The 27,698-nt window shown below is 36.5% G+C and overlaps 3 protein-coding genes across 3 annotated transcripts; all 3 read left to right on the top strand.

The window, feature by feature from the left end:
- The first annotated feature begins 422 nt into the window (after window positions 1-422).
- Window positions 423-1,721, top strand: LOC107925592 (uncharacterized). Its single transcript, XM_016856307.1, has 2 exons — window positions 423-666; window positions 1,474-1,721. Exons 1-2 carry the CDS (start codon window positions 423-425, stop codon window positions 1,719-1,721), a joined length of 492 nt encoding a protein of 163 aa, XP_016711796.1.
- Window positions 1,722-13,584: 11,863 nt separating this feature from the next.
- LOC107925530 (momilactone A synthase) lies at window positions 13,585-14,931 on the top strand. Its single transcript, XM_016856252.2, has 2 exons — window positions 13,585-13,830; window positions 13,977-14,931. Exons 1-2 carry the CDS (start codon window positions 13,802-13,804, stop codon window positions 14,770-14,772), a joined length of 825 nt encoding a protein of 274 aa, XP_016711741.1. The 5' UTR covers window positions 13,585-13,801; the 3' UTR covers window positions 14,773-14,931.
- A 3,630-nt stretch (window positions 14,932-18,561) lies between these two features.
- LOC107925591 (uncharacterized) lies at window positions 18,562-19,281 on the top strand. The gene is made up of 2 exons (XM_016856305.1): window positions 18,562-18,897; window positions 18,949-19,281. Exons 1-2 carry the CDS (start codon window positions 18,562-18,564, stop codon window positions 19,279-19,281), a joined length of 669 nt encoding a protein of 222 aa, XP_016711794.1.
- The last annotated feature ends 8,417 nt before the right edge of the window (window positions 19,282-27,698 follow it).

The raw sequence follows: 27,698 nt of genomic DNA, 5'->3' as shown, positions 1-27,698 counted from the left end.
TTAGTCATTTAAGTTCTCGTTAGTTGGTTAAATAAATTGTATTGCCTCCACTCTTCCATTGTCGTGTTTTATGCATACACGTATTACCTCCACTCAGATTGGGTAGCCAACATCGTCCCTGTCCCTAAGAAAGATGGAAAAGTACGAATGTGTATGGACTACAGAGATCTGAACAAAGCCAGCCCGAAGGACAATTTCCCACTGCCTCATATTGACACCTTAGTGGACAACACGGCAGGACACTCACTGTTTTCATTCATGGAAATTTCTCCGGATATAACCAGATCAAGATGCATCTTGGAGACATGGAGAAGACCACATTTGTAATCATGTGGGGCACGTTCTGCTACAAGGTGATACCGTTTGGACTGGAGAATGCAGGGGCAACATATCAAAGAGCCATGGTAACCCTGTTCCACGACATGATGCATAAAGAAATTGAGGTTTATGTGGATGATATGATCGCAAAGTCTCGAACAGAGAAGGAGCATATACAAGTCCTGAGAAAATTGCTCTTGAAGTTAAGGAAGTTTCAGTTAAAACTCAACCCAGCCAAATGTACCTTTGGAGCCAAGTCTGGAAAGCTTCTCGGATTCGTGGTTAGCGAAAAGGGGATTGAGATTGATCCAGAAAAACTCAAAGCCATACAAGAGCTATCTCCACCGCGTACTTAGAAAGATGTTCGAGGCATTCTAGGAAGATTAAATTACATCGCTCGGTTCATTTCACAACTAACCGAGAAATGTGATCCTGTTTTTCGCCTCCTCAAGAAACACAACCCAGGTGTATGGGATGAAGAATGCCAAAGGGCTTTCGACAAGGTCAAATAGTACTTATCCAATGCTCTGGTGCTGATGCCACTTAACCCTGATAAGTCATTTATACTGTATTTGGCAATATTCGAGAATTCCATGGGATGCGTACTGGGTCAGCATGATGAGTCAGGAAGGAAAGAAAAAGCTATTTACTATCTCAGTAAAAAGTTTACTGAATGTGAGACAAGGTACCCGCCGATAGAAAAGTTGTGTTGCGCCCTAATTTGGACAACCCGAAGGCTAAGACAGTATATGTTGTATCACACTACTTGGCTCATCTCAAAACTGGACCCTTTAAAGTACATGATGGAGTCAACAGCTTTGAATGGAAGGATGGCCCGATGGCAAATTCTGCTCTCCGAATTCGACATAGTCTATGTGAACCAGAAAGTAGTAAAAGGGAGTGCAATAGCAGATTTTCTAGCTAGTAGGGCTCTGGAAGACTACGAGCCTTTGAACTTTGACTTCCCGAACGAAGACCTGATGTGTGTTGCGACCGCTGAAGAAGGTGACCTGGAAGAACTTCCTTGGAAACTAAATTTTGATGGGGCATCAAATGCTGTGGGTAATGGAATCGGGGCAGTCTTGGTATCCCCAAATGGAGATCATTATCCATTCACTAGTAAATTGAATTTTGATTGTACGAATAACATGGCAGAATACGAAGCGTGCATCATGGGTGTCTGTGCAGCCATAGAATGCAAGATTAAAGTGCTAGAGGTGTATAGGGATTCTGCGCTAGTAATTTATCAACTCAAGGGAGAATGGGAGACTAGAGACCCCAAGTTGATTGACTATCGAAAACTAGTCCTTGAATTGGTTAAAGAGTTCGGTGACATTACCTTCTGCTACCCTCCACGGGACGAAAATCAGATGGCCGATGCTTTGGCCACCTTAGCTTCATGATCAAGGTAAACAAACAAGAAGATGTCAAACCCATCCGGATAAGCATTTACAAAATTTTGGCCCACTGTTACAATATTGAAGAAGATGAAGAGAAAGATGATCACCCTTGGTATCACGATATATTACAATACGTGAAGAATCGTGAGTACCCGGACCAGGCAAGCGAGAATGACAAAAGGACGCTGAGAAGATTGGCCATCAACTATGTCTTAGATGGGGAGATCCTATACAAAAGAAGAAAGGATCAAGTGCTATTAAGATGCGTAGACGCTGTAGAGGCTAAGAAAATCTTGGAAGACGTCTGTGGGATACATGCTAATGGCTTTACAATGGCCAGGCAAATTATGAGATTCGGGTACTATTGGTCCACTATGGAAGGAGACTGTGTCAGTTACGCCAAGAGATGTCATAAATGTCAAATCTACGGAGACAAAATTCATGTGCCTCCTTCACCGCTGCATGTCATGACTTCCCCGTGGCCTTTCTCTATGTGGGGTATGGATGTGATTGGACCAATATCGCTTAAAGCTTCCAACGGGCATTGGTTCATCTTTGTGGTTATTGACTACTTCACCAAATGGGTAGAAGCCACTTTATATGCTAGTGTTACAAAATCGGCAGTGAGAAAATTTCTAAAAAAGGAGATCATATATTGATATGGAATGCCGGAGAGGATCATATCTAACAATGCATTAAACTTGAACAATAGTACGATAGCAGAAGTCTGTAGTAAATTCAAGATCAGACACCACAACTAGTCACCATATCTCCCGAAAATGAATGGGGTGGTAGAAGCGGCTAATAAAAATATAAAAAAGATCGTGGGGAAGATGACTGAGACCTACAAAGATTGGCATGAGAAATTATCATTTTCCCTCTTTGCTTATCGAACATTAGTCAGAACCTCAACTGGGGCAACGCCTTTCTCTTTGGTCTACGGAATGGAAGCAGTTTTGCCAATCGAGGTCGAGATCCTATCCCTCCGAGTGTTGTCAGAGCTAAAGTTAGATGAAGCTGAGTGGATCCAGTCTCGATATGACCAATTGAACTTAATTGAGAAAAAGAGGCTAAAAGCTATCCATCATGGTCAGATGTACCAAAAATGAATGATGCGGGCATATGACAAAGAGGTTCGCCCTAGAGAACTCCACGAGGGAGACCTGGTTTTGAAAAAGATCCTTCCCATACAAAAGGATTTTTGAGGAAAATGGATGCCTAATTGGGAGGGGCCTTACATGGTGAAGAAAGTTTTCTCTGGAGGAGCATTGATTCTAGCCGAGATGGATGGTAAAAACCTGCCCCATCCAGTAAATTCAGATTCCGTCAAGAAGTATTTTACCTAAAGAATGAAAGGCCAAGGTGAAAACCCACAAAGGGCGCTTTCAAAAAAAAATGGAAAGGCCAAAGCGAAAACCCACAAAGGGCACTTTGAGACCAAAGGGGATTTTGAGTTGAAAACCCAAAAACGGGCAGCTCAAATTTTGAATATGAGGCATGTGGTAGTCTTGTCCTCCCAAAATCAAGAAGAGGGAAGAACAGTACACCTTGGAGCATCAACAAAATGCGCGGGATCTCCAAAACACATATTTAGCTCGAAGGAGCCTTTGAGAAATTGGAATAGTAAAGCTCGTGCTGCGATATCTGGGGCACCTTTCTTCTTATTTTGTTTTGTGCCTTAGTATTAACTATCATGTTTAATGTATTCACTTCGAGTTCCACTCAATAAAATTCCATCTTGTCAATTATGATAATCTCTTTCGAGCATTTTTTATTGAAATCACGATTTTTGGACTTATAATATTCATACAAAAGAAGTTATGCATATTACTCTGGAAAGTCTCTAAATAGTACAAGGACCTGAAACAGGGCCACTAGTCAGGACTAACTAGGTTCAAAAAGTGGAAAACATTGGAAAAAGAGTAGTCCAAGTTGGGACTATTACTTCAAATTTTCTATCAAAAGATAACGGCTGAGCAAGAAGACGCAATAGCACATCAATGATAGAACCCGGATGAACTATGGGCAATGATACCTTAAGCATTTAAAAAGGAATTACTCTCATGACATTTCTACATTCATAATCATTCATTTAGTTAGGAGCACTTGATTCATTTCGATCATAGCATTCTAATTATTTGACATAAACACCACATCTAGTTAGGGACACTTGATTCATTTTGATCATGGCACCCTAATTATTTGGCATAAACATAGATACAGGAAACCAATTCTACAAATCATGTCTTTAGAAGACGGTGTAGCGGCATTGAAAAATTCTACAGATCTTGTCTTCCTGAAATTGCAGTGGAGCAGATCGACAACAGCGAATCTTGTCTTCCTAAAGTTGCAGTGAAGTAGATTTAAGCCACCATCCCAGCTCCCTAAAGTTGTAGTGGAGTAGGCTGAAATTGTAGATCTTGTCTCCCTGAAGTTGTAGTGGAACAGATCAAACGTGGCAAATCTTGGCTTCCTGAAGTGGCAGTGAAGCAGATTTGAGCCACCATCCTAGCTCTCTAAAGTTGTAGTGGAGTAGGCTGAAGATTGTAGATTTCGTTTCCCTGAAATTGTAGTGGAGCGGATCGATGACGGCAAATCTAATCTTCCTGAAGTTGCAGTGAAGTAGATTTACGCCACCAAACTAGTTCCCTAAAGTTGTAGTGGAATAGGTTAAAATTGCAGATCTTGTTTCCCTGAAGTTGCAGTCGAGCAGATCGAAGAAAATAAGCATTAACCCCTTAGGTAGTAGGGCAACAGGTCGAAGATTGCAGGATCTTGTCTCCCTGAAGTTGCAGTGGAGCAAGATCGAAGTCACAATCCTTATCTCTCTGAAGTTGCAGTAGAGCAGGGTAAAAACACGTGAATCGGGTCTCCCTGAAGTTGCAGTGGAGCATATTGAAGCTACTTGAAGAAAATGAGCACCAAAGAAATCATGATTCTGCGAAACGGGGCAAAATTGGCCCTCTTTGAAGTCTTTACTCTATTCTCGTTACACGTTAATGAGCAAAGAGGGGCAACTGTAAATAGGCCAATATACCCGGGCCCAAAGAAATAAATAAAAACAAAAAATATATAAAAATCCAAATATCAACAGTCCATCAGTCCAAAAATTACTACTATGGCCCATAGCCTATTTACAAAAAAACCAATCCCATGACCCAAGGACTGACCCAATACCTGAAATGAGCCCAAATGGCCCAAATGTTAAACAAATTTCACCAAACCCTAGCCCTAGCAGCAGATACGCCGCAACCATTCAGCCTCCACCGCCTCGGTATGCTCCAGCATTTCAGCAGTCACGCGCGCGCCCGTACGTCAGCTCCGTACCCTCTAGCAGCCTCTCACACGCGCCTCCATACGTCATCCCTTCCCCGTACCAGAGCGCCACGCACCCTGTACCTGCAAAAAAGGGACAAGCGCACAGCAAAACAAACAAAAATAGCGAAGAATATTGTATTTTCGATTTATTTTTTCTCTCTTTTCGGCTATAAAAGCCAAGCTTTTAATCTTTGTAAAGGTGACGCATACAGAAGCAATAGAAAGCAAAAAAACAGAGCAAGGTGATTTTTTGCTTTAAATCTTTGGGGTTTATTACGTTTTTTCTCTCTCGATCTGCTCCCTTTGATTTTCTTTTTCATTCTTTACATCTAAATAAAAGAAAAAGGAAAAACAAAAACTTTACCTCGCAAATCCGCCTTCGATCCTCTCTTGCTTCGTCGAAATCGAAGTTAAAAGAGGGGTTTGTGAGGCCAAAGAGTGACGAATCGAAGCCCAAAGCATGAGGCGCCGTTCTTGATGGTGATTTGATGCTTGAAAGAGGGATTTAGGGTTCAGCTAGAGGGGGAAAGGGAAGGCTAGGGTTTGCTGAAGAAGGGGAAATGAGGCTAGGGTAGTTCGGCTGGTGGAGAATTGGTTTTTACCCATTTTAACGAATCCAAAACGGCGCCGTTCTGAGCTTTATCCATTAGGTCCAAAACGATGCCGTGTCGTCCATGCCCGACCTGATCCGGTCCTCCCCCCTGGGATCTGTGCGGTTTTACGGTGAGGGGATATTTCCAATATAGATCCTTCCCTTTTCGCGTGGCATTCGAATCAGCCTATATCCGCGTTTCTTTCTTTCTTTTAAATTGCCTTGTAATTTCACGTGCATTTGCACTTTAGTCCAAACTTCAGCGTTGCGTTTTGGGGGTCTGGGTTATTTCCAGACTTGGTCCCTGCGCATTCGCATGTGTTGCTCGCCGATCCCCTTTATTATTTTGTCAGTTGATTTTGTTCATAATTTGTCTCTTTTATCTTTAATTCTATTTTAATTAAGTCTCTTTTATTTTTATTTTTATTTTTCATTTTATGATTCATTTTTGTTTTAAAGGCACATTCGACATTTTTATCTTTGTTTTACGTTTTATATTTTAGGTTATTTTAATGTTTTTATTTTGTTTCTCTTTTTCTTAAATCACTATTGTATTGTTTGCTTTTTTATGCCATATTATTACAACATCTTGCATAATGCTTTGTAAATATCTTTGTATATATTACTATTATTATATATATTCATTACATTTTATGCACATTATTAACCTTATGTCATTTTATACACATAATTCCTTTTAAATTTATTATTGTATCGTATAATCCTATGTAATATTTTTTAAGCTATTATCATTATATGTATATACATTTGTGTACACCATATTTAATCTATACATTATTAAACCCGCGTATTTTACACATATAGTTTTCTTTATATATAGTTATGCTCTTAAATCTATCATATAACTTACAATAAAATCAATTTAATCTTGTATGTATTACATGTTTTTACAAGTAATTACTTTTAAAGTTATATATATATGATGTGTAAATTCATTATGTTTCTAAGATTATGTTTTATTATACATTTTTTGTAATCTTTTCATATTTGTTACATATTTTAAAAAAATTTATGAAAATTGTCATTTTTTAAGCTAATATTCTTCAATATTTTGTATGTTATTTGATTAAAAATATTTATTCCATAACACATATTTTAATAATTATGTATATACGAAACTATTTTAGAAACCTCATTTTTGTAATTATGAAATTATTATTCTTGAATATTCCTTTATATTATATCGCTTTTGTGTTTTATATAGCCCATTATTTAAATGTTTTAATATAAGGGCATGTGTATATTTTTTAGACTAACTTAAAATTTATATATATTATTATTAATCTCATTCTTTTTACAAATTTATATGTACATATTTTTTATAAATCTATTTTGGGTATTATGTATTGTCATGCATTTTTATTATTCTTTTATATCATATATTTTTTAATTATCATGTTTTTTGTAAACCTTCAAATGAATTTGTGTTTAGAACATTTACATTTACATGCAATTGGATTCAAACTTTGATTCTATAATTTTTCTTTCAATAATTATATATATTCTTAGTTTCTACGCAAATTTACCAACTTATATATTACGTATTTTAAAAATATTCATTCCACAATATATATTTTAATGATTGCGTGTGTTTATTAAGCTTGTCTTTACAAATGTTTTTTTATTTATCAATTCATCAATCCATATAGTATGTGTCATGCAGTTATCATTGTTTTAAAATAGTTTTACACCATATTGCTTATTCGATCTGCATTTTGTTTTATGCATCTAATAGTAGTCATTTTTATTATACCATGTATATTTTTGTTGCATATTATTTATTCATTGTTTCATATTGTCATGTTAATTATTCTCCATGCATGATCGAAATTGAGTTATATTTCCAAGCTAGTTCTGCTTAGTCATTTAAGTTCTCGTTAGTTGGTTAAATAAATTGTATTGCCTCCACTCTCCCATTGTCGTGTTTTATGCATACGCGTATTGCCCCATATCATCGTTTTCCACTTGATTTTTGAAATGTGGTTTTATAAAATCTAAATTTTATGATTAATTTCATTTTATTTCAAATCAAATTAATGCTTTTTAAGCTAGTTTCACAACTATTAAAAATCCTTTGAAACGAAGGTGATATTCGATACTTGGTAATTTGTGGAATCGTGCCTTAACGTGTTGGGTTGCAATTTCTCGTTTGCTCAAAGTAATCGAATGTCCCTTTAGAATTTCACTCATGTCTTTTAAAAATCCCTTAAACGAAGGCGATGTGCATTATTTGGCAATTCGCGGAATCGTGCCCTAACGTGCTGGGTTGCAATTTCTCGTTTGCTTAAAATAATCAAATATCCCTTCAAAATTTCACTCATGTTTTCTAAAAAATCCTTTAAAATTAAGGCAATACTCGGTGTTTGACAATTCGGGAATCATGCCCTATCGTGCTAGGTTGTGATTTCTCATTTGTTCAAAACGATTGAATATTCCTTTAGGATTTCACTCATGTTTATTAAATACCTTTCAAAACGAAGGTGATCTTCGATGTTTGGTGATTTGAGAATCGTACTCTATCGTGCTGGGTTGCGCATTTTCATTTGTTCAAAACAATCGAAGATTCCTTCGGAATTTCGCTCACGTTCTCTAAAAACTGTTTAAAACAAAGGCAATGTTCAATGTTTGGAAATTCGTGGAATCGTGCCCTACTGTGCTGGGTTTCGATTTTTCGTGGGATCAAATAGTTGGGCATCCTTTTGTAATTTTCGAATTATATACTTTCGGAAGTCGAAACAAGAAGATTTTTGGCAATCAACTCGGGTTACTCAAAAAAAAAAGAACCACATTTCAAAAACATCTTTAAACTTTAGACATAAGGACAGTATTTAATCGATTCGGTACCAATTTTGGGCGTAGTGAGGGTGCTAATCCTTCCTCATGCGTAACCGACTCCCGAACCCGTTTTCTCAAAAGTTCGTAGACCAAAATCGTTGTTTTAGTAAACCAGAAATGTTTTATTAAAATAACCAAATTCTTAGGTGATCCGATCATACCAAAACAAAAGGATCGGTGGCGACTCCATATTTCTGTTTTTCAAAAGTCGATTCCCTCGTTTTCATTAAACCTAAAATTTTCAAAAAGGGATGGTTTCGACAATTCTCATTAAGTTTGTAAATACATCTAAAGTTAACTTGTAATGAGTTATTGAACTTATGGTTTAAATTACTCTCCCCCTGACTCATTACGAGTTATTATTTCTCTCCCCCTAATGTCGAAAAAACTATTGAATCAAAATTGTAATCACAAATCATGTCATAATTGAATCTTGAATACATTCAAAACATCTAATAATATAAAGAAACTTGTAATTAATATATATTCCCAACTTTCTTTGAGGAATTTCTCATCTTTGTGCATTGTGGTGCAGCAATTGGAGCATATATGCACATATTCAAAGATGAGAAATATTTAGCTTTTGATCAAAAACCAATTGTAATGGGAGTATTTGTAACTTATTGGCTTAATGCGTACAACACGTAAATCAACATAATCTCGTTTTGAAATAAAAAGTTTAGTTCTCATAAGTAATGGTTTAGACATTAATCAAAGGCGTTCAATCAATAATTTTTCTAATCCATTATATGCATAAATAAAAAACTTTTACAAAAGTTTTTCAAACTCAATCAATAAAAGAATGAGGTATAAACTCATCAGTATTAGCAAGATAAATTATCTTAATTGCATGATCTGAAGTTAATTATTTAAACAAACAATCTTGCAAACGAAAGGTTACAAATTGATAACACATATGTGATTATTTTGTAGATGCATCTACCAAAATCATATAATATCAAAACCATCCACATGGTGGATGAATGAGCCTATATTCGTTTCAGAAATGCAAGACATTAAATCTCAACTTTAGCTAGTGAGTTTCTACAAATCAATTTTCATTGAGAATAAACAACATATGAGAATTCTTTTAAATTAAAGAATCTTTTGGTTCTTTAATGAATATTCATATGAATTCTTTAATAAATATATGATCCAGAATGGTCTAACTAGTCACGCCAAGTAGTAAATGCATTGGTATCAGTAAACTTCTAGTTTGCTTTAACATGTGTTTCAATTGTACTAAATTGTAACAAAATAATAATTTTACTATCATTTCTTTTATTTTGTATCCATATATAAGTACTATTGCGACATTTACTACTGAAAATGTCTAAACCAATGTGAATATTATAATGTCACTAAGTGAACAAAATAATTATAATTTCCAAACAATTATATGCAATATTCACTTCAAGGAATATCCCAAAATCTTCAAATATCTAAAAAAAAAATTTACAACTTCAGGTGCATCCAACCATAACGAGCTTTAGATAGAATTATCATATTTTATTACTCATAAATAGATCTTTCACAGTCAAATATTTTGCTTGTAACCCTTAATGGGGATGATGACAAAAGAATAGTACAAAGATCATAAAATAAATATAAATTAATAAATCAATCCTCTCTTTTTCATGCTTTCAAAATAGATATTTATAGCAATAGTGATTCATATGAAATATAATATTTTCCTCATTCACAATGTCAATATAAGATCCGTTATAAATATTTTTTAAAACCAATGGATTAACCATCACAATATATTAACATATTAGTTCTTCTAGAGCTTTCGACTAATTTTGTACTATCAAATATTGAAATAATATTTGTTTGTTTTAGTACCAAATAAGAGAAATACTTTCTATCCACAATGATAGAATTTATTACTACATTCTCATATCCTTCCTCAAAGAATATTAGTAGAAACAAAATATTTAGGCATATGCCACATATGTGGCCAATAATCTTTCATATCACATTGATAACATAAGTTATCTTTACCCTTTGAAGAGTTATCTTGAGAACTCTCATTCTTCTCTTATTTATTACTATGTTCCCACTTTTAATGGTTCATGATTATATCTTTATTTTCTTTATGTTTGTATTTACTTCAGGAAATGCAATAACTCTAGTAGGATAGACTTCTAAAGTGATTCTTTATTTCATAATCACCATCAACATGCATGGATTTCAAATCAAAATCTATCTATTCATATTGTCATGATTAGTCTCCAATCACATCCTCAATTACAACAACAATCATGATCTTTATATTTGCATTTTTTATAATTGTTATGTATTGTTACATTCACTTTAGGGAAGGAAGCAAAACTAGTGAGAAGAATTTCATAGTTTTTCATTAGTAACTTATTATTTTGCTTAGCCACTAGAAGGTATGAGATCGTTCGAAAATACTGTTAAGTCATTTTCACAATATTGCCACCGCAGGAACACATTAGATATTTCAATCATATAGTGTAATGTATTCCTTCGAGGAATATATATAATACAAATACATGAGTATCACATGTTATTTATATATATATGGTTTTAATGTAAAACACATAAAGGTTTTATTCAACATATATCTTCTTGATATTACCATGGATGAGAAGTAGTAATTATAAACATCCTTTGTAATGAAGAAAAAGAGATCATCCCCAACCAAATATCAAAAATCAAACTTTGAGAATGAATCTTCCTTCTTCGTTTCATATGGATAGCGGTATCAAATCTTTCACCATCCTTAAGAACAAAAAGTAAAATAAGTTAATTAAAACAATGATAACGTATTATGAAAGAAGAATTAAAAATAATAATCAGAGATGAAACATTAAATTAAAGAAAATTCTTGTAAAAACTTTGCATCTTGCCATCAAAGATATTGAAAATCATGAAGGATAAATTTGATCATCGATAAAAGGGACTATCACTTTAAGCAAGATCATGCTAGTAACGTGTTATAAAATAAAGAGAGATGGAGAGAATAAAGAACAAAAAAATATGAAAGGAATAGAGGATGTACTTTATTGATCAAAAGAGATGATTACAATGCTTCATCAGAGTCTCTATGTATAGGCATAAAAAGTATAAAAAAATAGAGATCTAATTCTATTAATTATTAGAATTTAAAGTACATTAAAACTTTATTTTAATTATGATGAACATTCACTTAATAAGAAATTCATAACAATAATACTAAAAAAAGTTAAATGGGTAGGAAAATGGGAGTCATTTTGAATTTTATGATTGATGGACTGCAATGTCATTTTGACAATATATTGATGGAATTCATTTTGGTTCTAATATGTTATGTAAGTAATTAATAAATATTAAATTGGTGAAAGACAATTTAAGAAGCATTTAATGTTAATCTCAAAAGGCTCAATTGAATGTAAATTTACCTTAAAAACTTATTAATTTTACAATTATTTTCTAAAGACATTTTCAAAGCCTTAATATAATTATTTTAAATGTTTTCTTTAAGTAATTTAATTTTAGTGTAGATATTTTGTAAAGATGTCAACATCCATAATGCACGGAAACTTCCTAAATCTGGCTGCTAATTAGTTTATCTGAATCACGGTGGTCAAGCTTTCACAGCCCTTATGACTGATTTGAATAACCTTTTGGTCAAAATATCATAGGAACTCCTATTTAAAAATCATATTGTATTTCGTTCTATAACTTAAAAAATAGACGAATTAATGTATATATGTTAAATAAAAAAATAAATTAATCTTTTTTTTTAAATTTGTATTTTTTTACACAGTTAAAAATTGACATGATTGATGAGATAACCAAACAGTGACACATAGTATGTAAATCATACTAATGTACATGCATCAATTTTTAGTAGTAAATTTGGATGAGATTTTTAATAAAATTATTAATTTGTTATTTTATCTAATATATAAAAATTAATTTGTCAATTTTTAAAATAAAAAAATATAATCTAACTCCTAATATAATTGACTTTATGACACTTTTATCGTAAAGTTTTTAGACACACTCCTATTTTGAATTCTTCTATAACTAATAAATTTAAGGGAAGATAAAGATAACTGTCTAAAGTAACTACTCAAATGTATTAAAAATGTTAATTAAATGTATGAGTGTTATTAATTTTAAAAAAGTGTTTGTATTTTACACATGCTGTATAAATTTATATATTTTTGACAATAAACTTTACTCAGACATTTCATTAAAATATATGAATAATTAATAATTAATATTATTAAAATGACTTCACATTTAATTCACTATAATGCATTTAAAAAGTTCCTTATTTTATATCAAAGCCGACGAAAAGTGGGGCTATGGCGACAGGCTTATTTTGAAATGTTTTTCGTGCTTAATTGAGTAGGTAAAGGTTAAGCCTGGCTTTTAATTTTCATTTTATATAAAAAAAATGGAGTTTGCCAACTTTGAATTAAATTATTATATGATCTTTTGAAATTATATTTTAGAATTTAATATTCAATATTTAAATCCATGTTTAATATTCCTTTGACTTTTTTCCAATAACAAATGTCTAAAAAAACAACAGGTTAAAATATTGTATAAGTGCCTATATTTTTTAAAATTAAAATTTAATTAATTCCTGTATTTTTATTTTAAGAATTTAATTTATTTACTTTTCATATTAACTTTAATTAATACTATTAATATTTTTTATTGAATTTGTTGGTGTGATATTTGAAATAAAAACAATTTCATTTTATATCCATGTAAGTAAAAAAATTAAATTTTAATGAATTTGAATTTAACAAAAATAAAAATGAACAGTGTTAACAATTAATCCTAATTTTTAAAATTTAAAAAACAAATATATTAAATTTCTAAAAATAAAAATACAATGAAATATTTTAAATTCTACACACATGTAAGTAAAATATATTATAAAAAGTTACGCTTTAATTTAAATCAAATTATTAATAATGTTAAAAATATTCTGTTAACGTGAGATTTTAAAATAAATCAAGGAAAATAGTAGAAATCTTTTACCGCCCATACTGACAAGTCCCAACATATTATAAGTCAAAGCAAAAATAATGGAAAAATATTTTGTCCAATAGACTTGAAAGTAGCAAACATGTAGGAGTTCAATTTTTGGACGCAAGATTATTGTTTATAGTAAATATATTATTTTTAAAATGAAAGCTTACAAACAAGGACGACGCCATTTTTGATCTTTCAGAACAATCCCTGAAGCTATAAAGAGCAGAATAACAGGATGTGACACCACAGCATCCCAAGCATTGCAATCAAAAGAAAAAGCAAAGGCGAGGGTCTATTTTCTTCACAAACTACAATGGGTTCCGAGTCTTTAGTAACCAAGAGGTAACTAAGTCCTGCATTCATATTTCACTATATTGGATTTAGATATTTCAATTTTGGCCAGTCGAGTTGATTTTAGATCGTTTAATATAATGTTGATAAGGTGGATTTTTAGTATATCAACTTTTTGTCTACTTTGTTTGATACAGACTAGATGGTAAGGTGGCACTGATAACTGGTGGTGCCAGTGGCTTAGGAGAGTGTTCAGCCAGGCTATTTCTCAAACATGGAGCCAAGGTTCTGATTGCTGATATTCAAGACGAATTGGGCCACTCCCTTTGCCAAGAGCTCGGAACTGAAAACTTCAGCCATGTCCATTGTGATGTAACATGCGAATCTGATGTCGAAAATGCCGTAAACTTAGCAGTCTCCAAGTTTGGAAAACTCGATATCATGTTCAACAATGCTGGCCTTATTGGTGATGGTGAAGTCAGAGTGACAGACGCCAGCACTGACAACTTCAAGAGAGTGTTCGATATCAATGTCTTGGGTGGTTTCTTGGGAGCCAAGTATGCAGCCAAGGTCATGGTTCCGGCCAAGAAAGGTTGCATTCTCTTCTCGTCGAGTATTTCTTCAAAAATCAGCATCGGTCTGCCCCATGCATACAAGGCATCGAAGCATGGCGTCGTAGGGTTGACGAAGAGCTTGGCCGTGGAGTTAGGTGAGCATGGAATTAGAGTTAATTGCATTTCACCTCACGCAACTGTGACCCCATTGTTCCAAACAACACTGGGGTTGTTCGATAAGAAGAAGGGAGAGGAGATGATTGCGGCTTCAGCTGTGTTGAAAGGCACCGTATTGGAACCTGAAGATTTTGCACATGCAGCACTGTATTTGGCAAGCGATGAGGCTAAATTCATCAGTGGTGTTAACGTGCCTGTCGATGGAGGGTATAATCTCAGTAACCAGTCATGGAAGATGGGATTTGCAGCACTTTTTGGATAAATCAACAAGTCCTCTATTTTAATCTTTGAACAATATTTTCTTCAATAGGGAGAATAAAAATTACCCAAGATTAAAGTACTTGTAATAAATTGTACTGTCGATCGGTCTGTGATGTATGCTTTCTTCATCAATATGCAATTATAGCACGTGTTACCTGCAGTCTCTGAGGAAAACAAGACGTGCTAATTTGAATTTTCAAACTCTAGTATCCTTAATCAAGATATGAAAATCCTTCGGAAAGTTAGTCTTCATTTTCATCCATCTTTATAAATTATAACACTAATGAAGAATCTTAAATTTGATGTAAACTAAATTAACTAATAAATTGATCAAGGTAAGAATACCTATCGATTAATATTAGTTATGCTGAGTACATATATCGCTCCCTCGAAGACTACAATTACTAGTAATTATTATGTTTCTATCATTTAACCTAATAATTTAAAAGATTGCTTATTAAACTCTCTAAATTAACTAATGAATGCACCAAAGAATAAAACACAAAAATAAAGAATTAATCAAGTGACAAAATAGTACCTAGATGAGAATCCATTTAGATTTCATCTATAATTCTCAATCTAATTTATGCAATTTATTTTTGTTAGAAGTTGTGTGACATAAATTCTTATTAAAATAAATACAAGGGTGAAGGCCAAACTAGACAGATTGGGAATGAACTTGATATAACAGATTGGGTGTATGAACTTTTTGAACTTTGAAATATGGGACCAAATTGGACATAATTTCAAATTTACATGCCTTCGTCGCCTCTTTCCATAATATCTTCTTTTGATTTTGAAAATCAAAATATGATAGCAATTTTTCTCCTTGAAGATTTTGGTTTTGGAAAATTGTTTGTAACACCCCAAATTTCTATAATTTCGGGTTTTGTGGTTGTTGAGCATAGAAATTTTGAAAATTTTGTTCTGATTCTTTTTTGTATATATATATGTGTGTGGTTTAAGAGGTTAAGTGCTTTGGGTGTGCTTGGGAAGTCCCAAGTTCGAGCCTTAACTTGGGCTAAAATTTTGGTTTTTATAAGAATTAAGCCTGGGTTTTGGCTAACGGGTTTATAAGAATTTATTTGTAAGAATATGACAGAATGCGCCTATTGGTTTGGTGGTTAGGTGGTGTATTGGTATGATGGGGGTCTGGGGTTCAATTCTCTGTGTGGGAAAAAAGAGGAGTATTTTGCTGCAAATTTCAGCTAAAAGTTTGCATTTTAGTAAACTGCTGAGTAGGGGGTAGTCGTAGATTGCAGGGTTATCTAGTTAGTTTGCAATTCTTCCTAAAATCCTCTCCTGCCGAAATTCTTTGCAATTTCCCTCTCCACCTTTCATTTTGTTTTCTTTTTGCTAAAAATCCCCCATTTTTGTGCTGCCGAAATTTTGGTTCTTTTATCCTGCTCCTCCGTTTACTTTCCTCCGATTAGTTTTGGCGCGAATTTAGTAAGTATGGTCTTGTTAAATTGCGTAGTTTCGTTGGGAGATTATTTAAGAGGGATTTTTGTTTTCTGTATAGAGGATTATCAAGGTTCTATAGATCACTAATCGAGGTTCTAAACAGCGAATAATCACCGTTATTCGTTGAAGTAAGTAGAACTCTCGTTTCGAGATTTGTCTATTCTTAGTAAATCATTTAAGTGATCAATTTTGGTCTCGGGTTTGTTAATAATATGTTCTGGAGTGCTCGGGATTGTGTTAGCTTCGAAACGATACTAGGTGTGTACTCTAATAAATCTAAAATCGCGTTTCAACGAAAGTAAAAAATGCTACTGTCGACGCCACACGGGAGTGTGGACTGCCCATGTGGAGGCCGTGTGGCGATACACGACCATGTGTTCGACGAGCCAGACCGTGCGCATGCCACACGGATGCGACAGACACGGGCGTGTGATGGCTTGTAGGCCGTGTGAGAGGCACGGGCTCAGGCAAATGGGCTGTGTGGGCCACACGGATGTGTGGGCCCATACAGGTGAACCACACGAGTGTGTGGGAATCTGGGTCAGGCTATGTGATCCACATGGGCAGGGAACACGGGCTTGTGAATCCAATTTTGTTGAAATGATCTGTGAGGTTGCACGGGTCGCCTAAGTCAACTGTGACCTGACTGTAAGGGCGGTAAGCATTACTCAGTCCCTTACTCTGATTGGTTACTGAAAAGTATGTTAATATAAGCATGTGTATCTGTCTGATTCTGTATATCTGCTCTGACATGATGTTGATATGATCTGCTATCTGCATAATAGCATGCTATGATACTTGTGATGCATTTCATTGGGTTGGAATTGTTGTGAAGAGAAGGAGGTCTGAGAGGCGATTAGCCTGTTATCTGGCAGCAATACTGTATTTATATATATATAAATTGCCATGTACTATTTTTCGGTACCAGTTGGTGTGTAGGGTTGGATGGGTTGATTAAATCCCCATACTTGGTGTGTAGGGTTAGGTTGGTCAATTCTATCCCTACATGGTGTGTTGGGTTGGACAGAGATGGTGTGCAGGGTTGGTGGGCATGTTTTCTGATATTTGATCTGTTATGCATTTGACATCTGTATGGCTAAAGATGAAATATTTGTATTCTGTTATCTGTTGGTATGCATTCTGTTGTGGGGATGTACACACTGAGTTTGTGAAAACCCACCCCTTTGTTATTTTGTTTGTTAAGTAATCCTCAGCAGTAGATGGATCTGTGATAGAGGGCTCGATGGTGACCACTGGTAGACATTTACGGATTGTTGAGTAACACTTTATTTTGTCTACTTTATTTAATTATATGTTTTGGGATTAATATGGGTTTGGGCACGAACTATTCTTGGGTTTATTTTGGGATTTGAAGTTGTTAAATTATTTATTTATGTCTTGATGATGTTTTAGCTTCCGCGTTAATGAAAAATTTTCACTTAATATCTGGAATAGAATTTCACGACTTAAGTAAAGATAACAAAATTGGATAATTTTGACTTGCTAAGGTTTTCTAAAAAGCACTCACATGTGACACCGCCAGATTCGGCCATAACGTCTAGGCTGAGTTTGGGGGTGTTACATTTAGTGGTATCAAAGCCAGGTTTAAAACTCGACTGTGAATTTTGGATTCCAAAATTGGTTTTAGAGAAACACTTTCGAATGTTTTCAAATACTCTGATAATAAGTATGTGGTACACCGAGCCTCCAGCACTGATCCTGTAAGTTCTCTAAAACTCTGATATGTACTATTTGAAAGCATGTTTATACTAAAATTTTGTGTGTATCTATCCGAAATTCTGTGTATGGGTTAGGAGACACTTTAGGTAGTGTAAACTAGAAACCGTAGTTAGTTTACTACTCGCGATAACTGACTCTGAAACGCTATTACTATATTGCATAAAATATCTGCTAACAAACATCGAAACTGTAAACTGATTGCATAAATTTTTTAAAATAGATTAATTTGATAGTTACGATAAGCACACATTGTACTCGTGGATGGGGTATTAGAGGTAGGGGTCGTAGAGGGATTCGAGCTGAGTCCTTCGCATCTGATACGATCCCTAATCTGGAAACTAGCGAGACGCCGGTGTCACCTGTTACGGAGACTGATGCTGAGTCTCAGGACTGCACAGCTGGGGACGATGCATTGTCCCAGGCCATGCTATGAATTCTGGAGAGGGTCGCTGGGGTGAATGTTGGATTTGGAGGCTATGGGTCGGTTACGGAACGATTCCGGTCGAACGGGGCTAAGATATTCAAGGGTATCGCTGGATTTGCTCCGAGTGTGGTCGAGTACTGGATGAAGGCCACGAAGCATATCATGGATGATCTGGACTTTTCTGATGAGCAGAAGCTCAAAGGCGCTGTGTCATTGCCGCGGGCTGAGGCGTATCAGTGGTGGCTGACTGTTAAGGAGGGCACTCAGCCTGATCGACTGACTTGGAATCTGTTTAAAACCACTTATCAGAGTAAGTACGTGAGAGCCAGTTACACTGACACTAGGCGACTTGAGTTCCTAAATCTTACTCAGAGAGGTCATTCAGTAGCCGAGTATAGGGTCGAATTTCTGAGACTGAGCCGTTATGCGCGAGGCATTGTGGAAACTGAGTATGAGCGCTGTATTCATTTTGAGGACGGCTTTAGGGATAACTTGAGGGTCCTGATAGCTCCTTAGAGGGAGCGTAAGTTTTCCATATTGGTCGAGAAGGCCAAGATTGTGGAGGAGGTTAAGTGCGCTGAGCGCCAGAACCGTGACAGAGGGAAGGCTAATAGAGATATAGAGTCTTCGAATACTGGGGTGAGGCCTAGGAAAAAGGCTAGATCTGATGGGCCCATAAGAGTTGGGCCTACTGTTGCACTTGCAGGGGTAGCGATATGTCAGCTTTGTAATAGACACCATCCATGCGAGTGTTGGAGGTCTATTGGAGCTTGTCTTAAATGTGGGTCTTCTGAGCATCGTGTTAAGGACTGTCCATTGAAGACTAATCAGATGCAAGCTCTGGCTACGGAGACTGCGCAGCTGCCGAGGGTAGTTCAGTAGCCACCTAGGGGCCGAGGTCAGGCTAGGGGTGGTAACGGTATGGGCCGAGGACAGAAAGCATCGAGCCGAGGTGCTGGGCTGACTAAGGTGAGGCAGCCTGCGCTTATGTATGCTGCACGTCGTCATGAGGATGGAGATGCTCCGAACATCATGACAGGTACGTTTTTAATCCTTAACATACCTTATGTTGCACTGATAGACATAGACTCTACACATTCCTACGTTGCATGTTCTGTGTCTGAGACTTTGGGAATACCATATGAAAGCACTTCTAGTGAGATTTCAGTGGTGAGTCCATTGGGGCAGTTTATTAGGGTTAGTAAACTGTTCAGAGATTTTCCGTTGGAAGCCCAAGAAATAATATTTCTGGCTGATCTGATGGAACTTCCATTTGGAGAGCTCGACTTAATTCTGGGTATGGACTGATTGGTGAAGCATCGTGTAAGTCTAGGTTGTGCTGAGAAGAGGGTGGTTCTAAGGATCAAGGAGGATAATGAGATAGTCATAGTTGGAGAACGACGAAATTATCTGAGTAATGTGATATCTGTATTAGTGGTAGAGAAGCTGGTGAGGAAAAGATGTTGGGCATTTTTAGCCTACATCAGTGTCTCGGATTCTATGGAGTTATCGGTTAAGGACAACCGTGCTGTGAAGGACTTTCCAGATTTTTTCTAGAGGAATTACCAGGATTACCTCAGAGCAGTGAGGTAAAATTTTGGATTAAGTTGATTCCTGATACAGCTCCAGTGCCTATCGCCCTTTACCGAATGACACCTAAGAAGCTGGTGGAACTGAAGGCTGAAATTTAGGAGCTGTTAGATCATAGGTTTATCCGTCACAGTATGTCTCCATGGGGAGCACCTATTCTGTTCGTAAAGAATAAGGATGGTACCATGAGGATGTGTATCGACTACCGTCAATTGAACAAGTTGACGATTAAGAATAAGTACCCACTTTCGAGGATAGATAACTTATTTGATCAGTTCAGAGGGGCTTCAGTGTTTTCTAAAATCGATCTACGGTCAGGTTATCATCAGTTGAGGGTAAAGGAGGCAATGTACATAAGATGGCATTTAGGACTCGTTATGGGCATAGTTATGCTCTTTGGGTGGCATAGTTATGCCCTTTGGGTTAACTAATGCACTAGCGGCATTTATGGACTTGATAAACCGAGTGTTCCAGCCCTACTTGGATCAGTTTGTGGTGGTGTTCATCAATGAAATTTTGGTGTATTCTAAGTCTGAGGACGAGCATGATGAACATTTAAGAGTGGTTCTATAGATCTTTCGTGAGAAACAGTTGTATGCGAAGTTCACGAAGTATGAGTTCTGGCTTAGGGAGGTAACCTTTTTAGGGCATGTGGTTTTTATTGAGGGGATTCGAGTAGATCCTCGTAAGATTGAGGCTGTGATGGATTAGAAATAGCCAAAGAATGTGTCAGAGATTCGCAATTTTCTGGGACTGGCAGGATATTACCGACGTTTCGTAGAGGGGTTCTCATTGGTCACAGCGCCATTGACTAAGTTGTTACGAAAAGAAGTTCCTTTTGTTTGGACTGACGCACAGCAGGAGAGCTTCGAGAAGCTCAAAATAGTTTTGACCCAAGCTCCAGTTTTGATATAGCCTGAGCCTGGTAAGGACTTCATGGTTTATAGTAATACGTCACATGTAGGTTTGGGTTGCGTCTTGATTCAAGACGGTAAGGTAGTTGCTTATGCATCTCGCCAGCTGAAGACTCATGAGGCTAATTATCCGATACATGATTTGGAGTTGGCGGCGATTGTCTTTGCATTGAGATGGGTAGAAGAAGTTGTGATGCTTGGCTCGATCCATGATCCGAAACCGTGGTATATAGGATAGAAAAGAATACACCAATCCTAAGGATCCATACATAGGATTAATTGTGGACCCAGGAGAAAATTTGAGTTGTGTTTAGTCTTTTATTTTTGTATTTAAGATCTTGTATATCTAGATAAAAATATATCTATCAAAAATATAGACAATAGAATTGGCTCAATCCTTTTAGTAAAAGATTGGGCCGAGTTTAATTGCAATTCAACAAACCGACAGTAATTACGCATTATCTGTATAGAGAGAAATGTACCATCTACACTGATCACAAGAGCCTCAAGTATCTCCTCACTCAGAAAGAGTTAAATCTTAGGCAGCGTCGATGGGTTGAGCTGCTCAAGGACTACGAGTGCAGTATTGAGTATCACCTTGGAAAGGCCAATGTGGTCGCCGGTGCGTTAAGCCGTAGGGCTATGACCAATTTGAGAACGATGTTCGTTCGATTGAGCCTTTATGACGATGGGAGTCTCCTGGCTGAGTTACAGGTCAGAACGACGTGGCTGGCTCAGATTAAGGATAAGTAGTTAGGGGATAAGTCTCTTCAGTTGCGATTTCATCAAGTTGAGACTAGGACTACAACTGACTTCGGGATTAATAGTGATGGGGTACTGTATTTCCGAGGTAGGATCTGTATACCTAATGATGAGGGTTTGCGACTGTCGATTCTGAGGGAAGCACATAGTAGTCCTTATGCTATGTACCTTGCTAGAAACAAGATGTATAAAGATTTTCGAGAGTTGTACTGATGGCCAGGGTTGAAACGTAAGGTTACCGACTTTGTTGCTCGCTGTTTGACGTACTAGCAGGTTAAGACTGAGCATCAGTTATCGTCGGGTTTGCTACAGCCAGTGAAAATACCGATGTGGAAATGGGAGCGAGTAACGATGGACTTCATTAGTGGCTTACCCTAACAACCACTAAGAAGGACTCTGTTTGGGTCATTGTGGACCGATTGACCAAGACTGCACATTTCATTCCTGTTAGGACAGACTTCTCTCTACAGAAGTTGGCCAAGCTTTACATTTCTGAGATAGTGAGGCTGCATGCGGTACCTGTCTCGATCATTTCTGATAGGGATCCTCGTTTTACATCTCAGTTTTGGGGAAAGCTTCATGAGGCTTTGGGTTTACGACTTGACTTTAGTACTGCATTTCATCCTCAGATAGACGGTCAGTCAGAGAGAGTGACTCAGATACTGGAGGATATGTTGAGAGGATGTGTTATGGATTTTCGAGGTAGTTAGGAAGAGTACTTGCCTCTAGCAGAGTTCGCTTACAACAACAGTTATCAATCTAGTATATAGATGGCACTGTATGAGGCACTTTATGGTCGTAAGTGTCGCACTCCTTTGTGTTGGACTGAGTTCAGTAAACGACGTGTTTTAAGTCTGAAATTAGTATCAGAAACTGAGGATAAAGTCTTCCTGATTTGAGATCATCTAAAAGGGCTTCTGATAGACAGAAGTCCTATGATGATATGAAGAGAAAGGACATCAAGTATTCTGTGAGGGACATGGTTTTCCTTAGGGTCTCGCCATGGAAGAAGGTTCTGAGGTTCGGTCAAAGGGTAAGCTGAGCCCTCGGTTTATTGGGCCGTACTGGATTCTGAATCGAGTAGGGCCAGTCGCATATCAATTAGAGCTACCTCCAGAGTTAGACCGTATACATGATCTGTTCCATGTCTCGATGTTGAGACGCTACCGCTCTGATTCTACGCACATTGTGCCTTTGGAGGAGATTGAGGTTAGGCCAGATCTGACGTTCGAGGAAGAGCCAGTTCAGATTTTGGATCACGACGTCAAGGTTCTGTGTAGGAAATTTATACCTTTGGTGAAGGTGTTGTGGAGGAATCATAGCACTGAGGACGCTACTTGGGAGCCAGAGGATTCGATAAGTGATAAACCATAATTTATACATATTTTTATCTCATGCTTAACACGTTTATGGATGATTTTCTCCTTAAATTTGGTGAATTCGATGCTTCTAAACCTTTAATTTCATGTTTTATACTTAGGTGAGCATAGGAGGGTAAAAGGGTCAAGAAACGGGTCAAAAACGGAGAAAATAGGCCAACGTGGAAAATCAACACGGCCTGGACTTCCCTACACGGGTAGACCACACGTCCATGTAGTGTTAACAGGCTCTAACACGTCTTGAACTTCCTTACATGGGCATATTACACGGTCATGTCCATTTAGAAGAATTGAAGCACGACTTACACAGGTGGACCATACGCCCGTGCCTATTTAACAGCCTTGACCATGGTCTGAAGCAATCGCACACTGGCGTGTTACACGAGCGTGTCCCTATCGAGCCCAAGTATAGTCCTATTCAGAAAAGGCCACTCTTGAGGGCTTTTAGGCATTCTAAAGCCGATTTAAACACCTGATGAGGCACTTAAAAGGAGAACACAGAGAGGGAAACAAGGAATTACTTAAGGAAAGCCAATTAATCCATCTCAGAAGCCGAATTCATTATCAAGACTGAAGATCTCCCTTCAATTTCCTTCAGGAGTTTTGGGTTTTCTTTCTGTTTTGTTATCTTTATTCTTTTGAGATGTTTTCTTTCATCAATATAAACTCAACCCCCTAAATACCTAAGGGGAATGAAACCTAAGACGGATCTTGTTATTATTATCTGAATTGTATGATAAATATTTGACTTGTTCTTAATTATGTGTGCATAATTCTTGTTTTAATATTCCAGGATATTGATTCAAGTTAATGCACTTATTCAGAGGACCAAAAGTCCCTATCTAAAAGTTAATTTGTCATAATTAAGCGGAGTTGATTGCACGCCTAGAGATAGAATGATAAGATTTTGCCGGATTAGGGTGAAACCTAATAAGGGAGTCCATAGATCGAGTTAATACAATACTAGGGTGTTAATTAGAAAGAGATTTCAATTAATCATCTTAGGATTTGACGTTATTAGTCTCGAAAGAGATAATAATATAACTTAGGGATTTCTACGGATCAAGTCAAATGAATAAATCGTCTGATTCAGAGTCAAATAACAAGTGAAGTCTAGGTGGATTTTTCCTTGGGTATTGTCTTAATCAATCAAATTTTCTAAAAGTATTTTCCTTAATTTTCTTTCTCTGCACCCTTAGTTTAGTTAATTAGTTTAGATAAACAAATCCCTTAATTTTTAGGCTACATAATAAAAAGAAAGTAATTACTAGTACTCTTGGTTCCTTTGGGATCGACAATCCTGTTTTGCTAAAGCTATACTACTCTCCGATAGGTACACTTGCCTTCATCTTGATAATAGTTAGTTTCAAGAACGATTCATTTATAAATCTTTAAAACCTGTCACGAATATCACGTACCAATACGAAAATAGTGTCCTCACCTTTTCTAATCAGGTAAATTTGAGGACGAATTTTCTTTAAGGAGGTAGAGTTGTAACACCCCAAATTTCTATAATTTCAGCTTTTGTGGTTGTTGAGTATGAAAATATCGAAACTTTTGTTTTAATTCTTTTTAGTATATATATGTGGTTTAAGAGATTATGTGCTTTGAGGTGTGTTTGGGAGGTCCCAAGTTCGAGCCTTAACTTGGTTTAAAATTTTGGTTTTTATAAGAATTAAGTCTAGGTTTTGGTTAACGGGTTTATAAGAATTTATTTGTAAGAATATGACAGAATGGGTCTACTGGTCTGGTGGTTAGATGGTGTATTGATATGATGGGGGTCGTGGTTCGATTCCCTGCATGGGAAAAAGGAGAAGTATTTTGCTGCAAATTTCGGCTATGAGTTGAATTTTAGTAAACTGCTAAGTAAGGGAGTAGTAGTAGATTGCAGGGTTATCTAGTTAGTTTGCGATTCTTCCCAAAATCCTCTCCTGCTAAAATTCTCTGCAATTCCCCTCTCCACTTTTCATTTTGTTTTCTTTTTGCCGAAAATCTCCCCTTTTTGTGATGCCGAAATTTTGGTTCTTTTATCCTTCTCATCCGTTTACTTTCCCCGATTAGTTTTGGAGGAGAATTCGGTAAGTATGGTCTTGTTAAATTCCGTAGTTTCATTAGGAGATTGTTTAAGAGGGATTTTTGTTAACTGTATAGGGGATTATTAAGGTTCTGTGGATCACTAATCAGGGTTCTAAACAATGAATCATTATCGTTATTCGTTGAAGGTAAGTGGAACTCTCGTTTTGGGATTTGTCTATTCTTAGTAAAACATTCAAGTGATTGATTTTGGTCTCGGGTTTGTTAATAATAGGTTCTGGAGTGCTCGGGATTGCATTAGCTTCGAAACGATACCAGGTGTGTACTCCAATCGATCTAAAATCACGTTTAGACGAAAGCCAAAAAAGCTACTGTCTACGTCACACTGGCGTGTGGACTGCCCATGTAGAGGCCGTGTGGCGATACACCGCCGTGTGTTCGATGAGCCAGATCATGCGCATGCCACACGGGCACGATGGACATGGGTGTATGATGGCTTGTAGGCCTTGTGCGAGGCAAGCGCTTAGGAAAATGGGTCATGTGGGCCATACGGGCTCGTGGGCCACACGGGCATGTAGGCCTACATGGCTGTGTAGGAATCTAGGCCAAGTCGTGTGATCCATACGAGCAAGGGCAATTTGGTCCGTGTGACCCACACTGGCGTGTGGGCCCACACGGGTAAGGAACACGGGCGTATGGGTTGTTGAAATGATCTGTAAGGTTGCATGGGTTGCCTACGTCGACTGTGACCTGACTGTAGAGGCGGTAAGCGTTACTCAGTCCCCTTATTCTGATTGGTTATTGAAAAGTATGTTAATATAAGCATGTGTATCTGTCTGATTCTATATATTTGCTCTGACCTGATGTTGATATGATCTGCTATCTACATAATAGCATGCCATGATATTTATGATGCATTTCATTGGGTTGGGATTGTTGTGAAGAGAAGGAGGTCTGAGAGGCGGTTAGCCTGTTATTTGGCAGCGATTCTTTATTTATATATATAAATTTCCATGTACTGTTTTTCGGTACCAGTTGGTGTATAGGGTTGGATGGGTTGATTAAATCCCCATACTTGGTGTGTAGGGTTGGGTGGGTCGATTCTATCCCCACATGGTGTGTTGGGTTGGATAGAGATGATGTGCAGGGTTGGCGGGCATGTTTTCTAATATTTGATCTGTTATGCATATGGCATATGTATGGCTAAGGTTGAAATATCTGTATTCTATTACCTGTTAGTATGCATGCTGTTGTGAGGATGTACACACTGAGTTTACGAAAACTCACCCCTTTGTTATTTTGTTTGTCAGGTAATCCTCAGCAGTAGATGGATCAGTGACGGAGGGCTCGATGGTGACCACTGGTAGACATTTACGGATTGTTGAGTAACACTTTATTTTGTCTGCTTTATTTAATTATATGTTTTGGGATTAATATGGGTTTGGGCACGAACTATTCTTGGGTTTATTTTGGGATTTTAAGTTGTTAAATTATTGATTTATGTCTTGATGATGTTTTAGCTTCCGCGTTAATGAAATGTTTTCACTTAATATCTAGAATAGAGATTTCACGACTTAATTAAAGATAACAAATTGGACGATTTTGACTTGCTAAGTTTTTCTAAAAAGCACTCACATGTGACACCGCCAGATTCGGCCATAGCGTCTAGGCCGGGTTTGGGGGTGTTACATTGTTCTTACTATTTTTACCTCTACATTTTTTTCTTCACCATAAGTCGAGCAATTCTTTGCTCTTCAATTTCAAAAAGTGATCTAACTTCTCTAGTTTCTGAAAATTGTAACACTTTAGCCCTTTGATCCCTCTTTTCACAGTAACTAGACCTCTCATATAAAAAATATGATTAGGGTCAAAAATATGAATTACCTCATCCACCTTATTAGTTGGGAAAGAATCACTAACGAGACCTTATATAAACCATTATGAAGAGGTGTAGAGAATTTTTGTTAAATTACAAGAGGAAGGTAAAATTCTAATGTAGAGAATTTTTTTTGAATTACAAGAGGAGGGTAAAATTCTAACAACGCGAACAACTCAAACTCAAGCCACACTTGAAGTGGTGAACACTCTGTCCATCAGGACAAAACACGGAGTTCAAATATAGAGCATTTTTTACAGCATATTGTCAAAACCCATTTTTTTAAATTGACTTTTTATTTTGAAAAATAAAAATGGGAGTCACCATCAATCACTTTTAGGAGGCATGATCGGGTCACCTCATAATTTGATCGCTTTAATAAGAGGTTTGATTTATTAAAACAATGTTTTTCAGTCTACAAAAATCCATAAAAATGGGTTCCGGAGTTGAGTATGCACGAGGAAGGTTTAGCATTCTCGTTACGCCCAAAATTGGTACCTAATTGATTACTTGATGTCTTTAGTGTCGAAAATTAAAAATTTGAATAGAATTTAAAATACGATCCCTTATTAAGACATTACTTAACTAAATTAATTTTCACGAAAAGTGGCTTATTTCAAGTTAATCGAGAAGAAAGGATCATATCCCATAAGTTAGGACACAAAGCCTTATATCACCGAGAACAAGAATGAACACCATTTGATCATCACTTAAATATCGTTTTTATATATTTTAAAGTAAATA

The sequence above is a fragment of the Gossypium hirsutum genome, chromosome A01 (genome assembly GCF_007990345.1).
Source record: "Gossypium hirsutum isolate 1008001.06 chromosome A01, Gossypium_hirsutum_v2.1, whole genome shotgun sequence".
Lineage (NCBI taxonomy): Eukaryota > Viridiplantae > Streptophyta > Magnoliopsida > Malvales > Malvaceae > Gossypium > Gossypium hirsutum.
The sequence above is the reverse complement of the archived record's forward strand: the minus strand, read 5'-3'. Positions and strand labels throughout refer to the sequence as shown.

What these genes read in the sequence shown, in the direction of transcription:
- LOC107925591 (XM_016856305.1), top strand. Translation starts at nt 18,562, where the DNA reads ATGGATGATCTGGACTTTTCTGATGAGCAGAAGCTCAAAGGCGCTGTG. An exon ending in GCTTTAGGGATAACTTGAGG is followed by an intron (nt 18,898 to 18,948) that starts GTCCTGATAGCT and finishes TTGGTCGAGAAG; the next exon opens with GCCAAGATTGTGGAGGAGGT.
- LOC107925592 (XM_016856307.1), top strand. Translation starts at nt 423, where the DNA reads ATGATGCATAAAGAAATTGAGGTTTATGTGGATGATATGATCGCAAAG. An exon ending in ACAAGAGCTATCTCCACCGC is followed by an intron (nt 667 to 1,473) that starts GTACTTAGAAAG and finishes ATAACATGGCAG; the next exon opens with AATACGAAGCGTGCATCATG.
- LOC107925530 (XM_016856252.2), top strand. Translation starts at nt 13,802, where the DNA reads ATGGGTTCCGAGTCTTTAGTAACCAAGAG. An exon ending in GAGTCTTTAGTAACCAAGAG is followed by an intron (nt 13,831 to 13,976) that starts GTAACTAAGTCC and finishes TGTTTGATACAG; the next exon opens with ACTAGATGGTAAGGTGGCAC.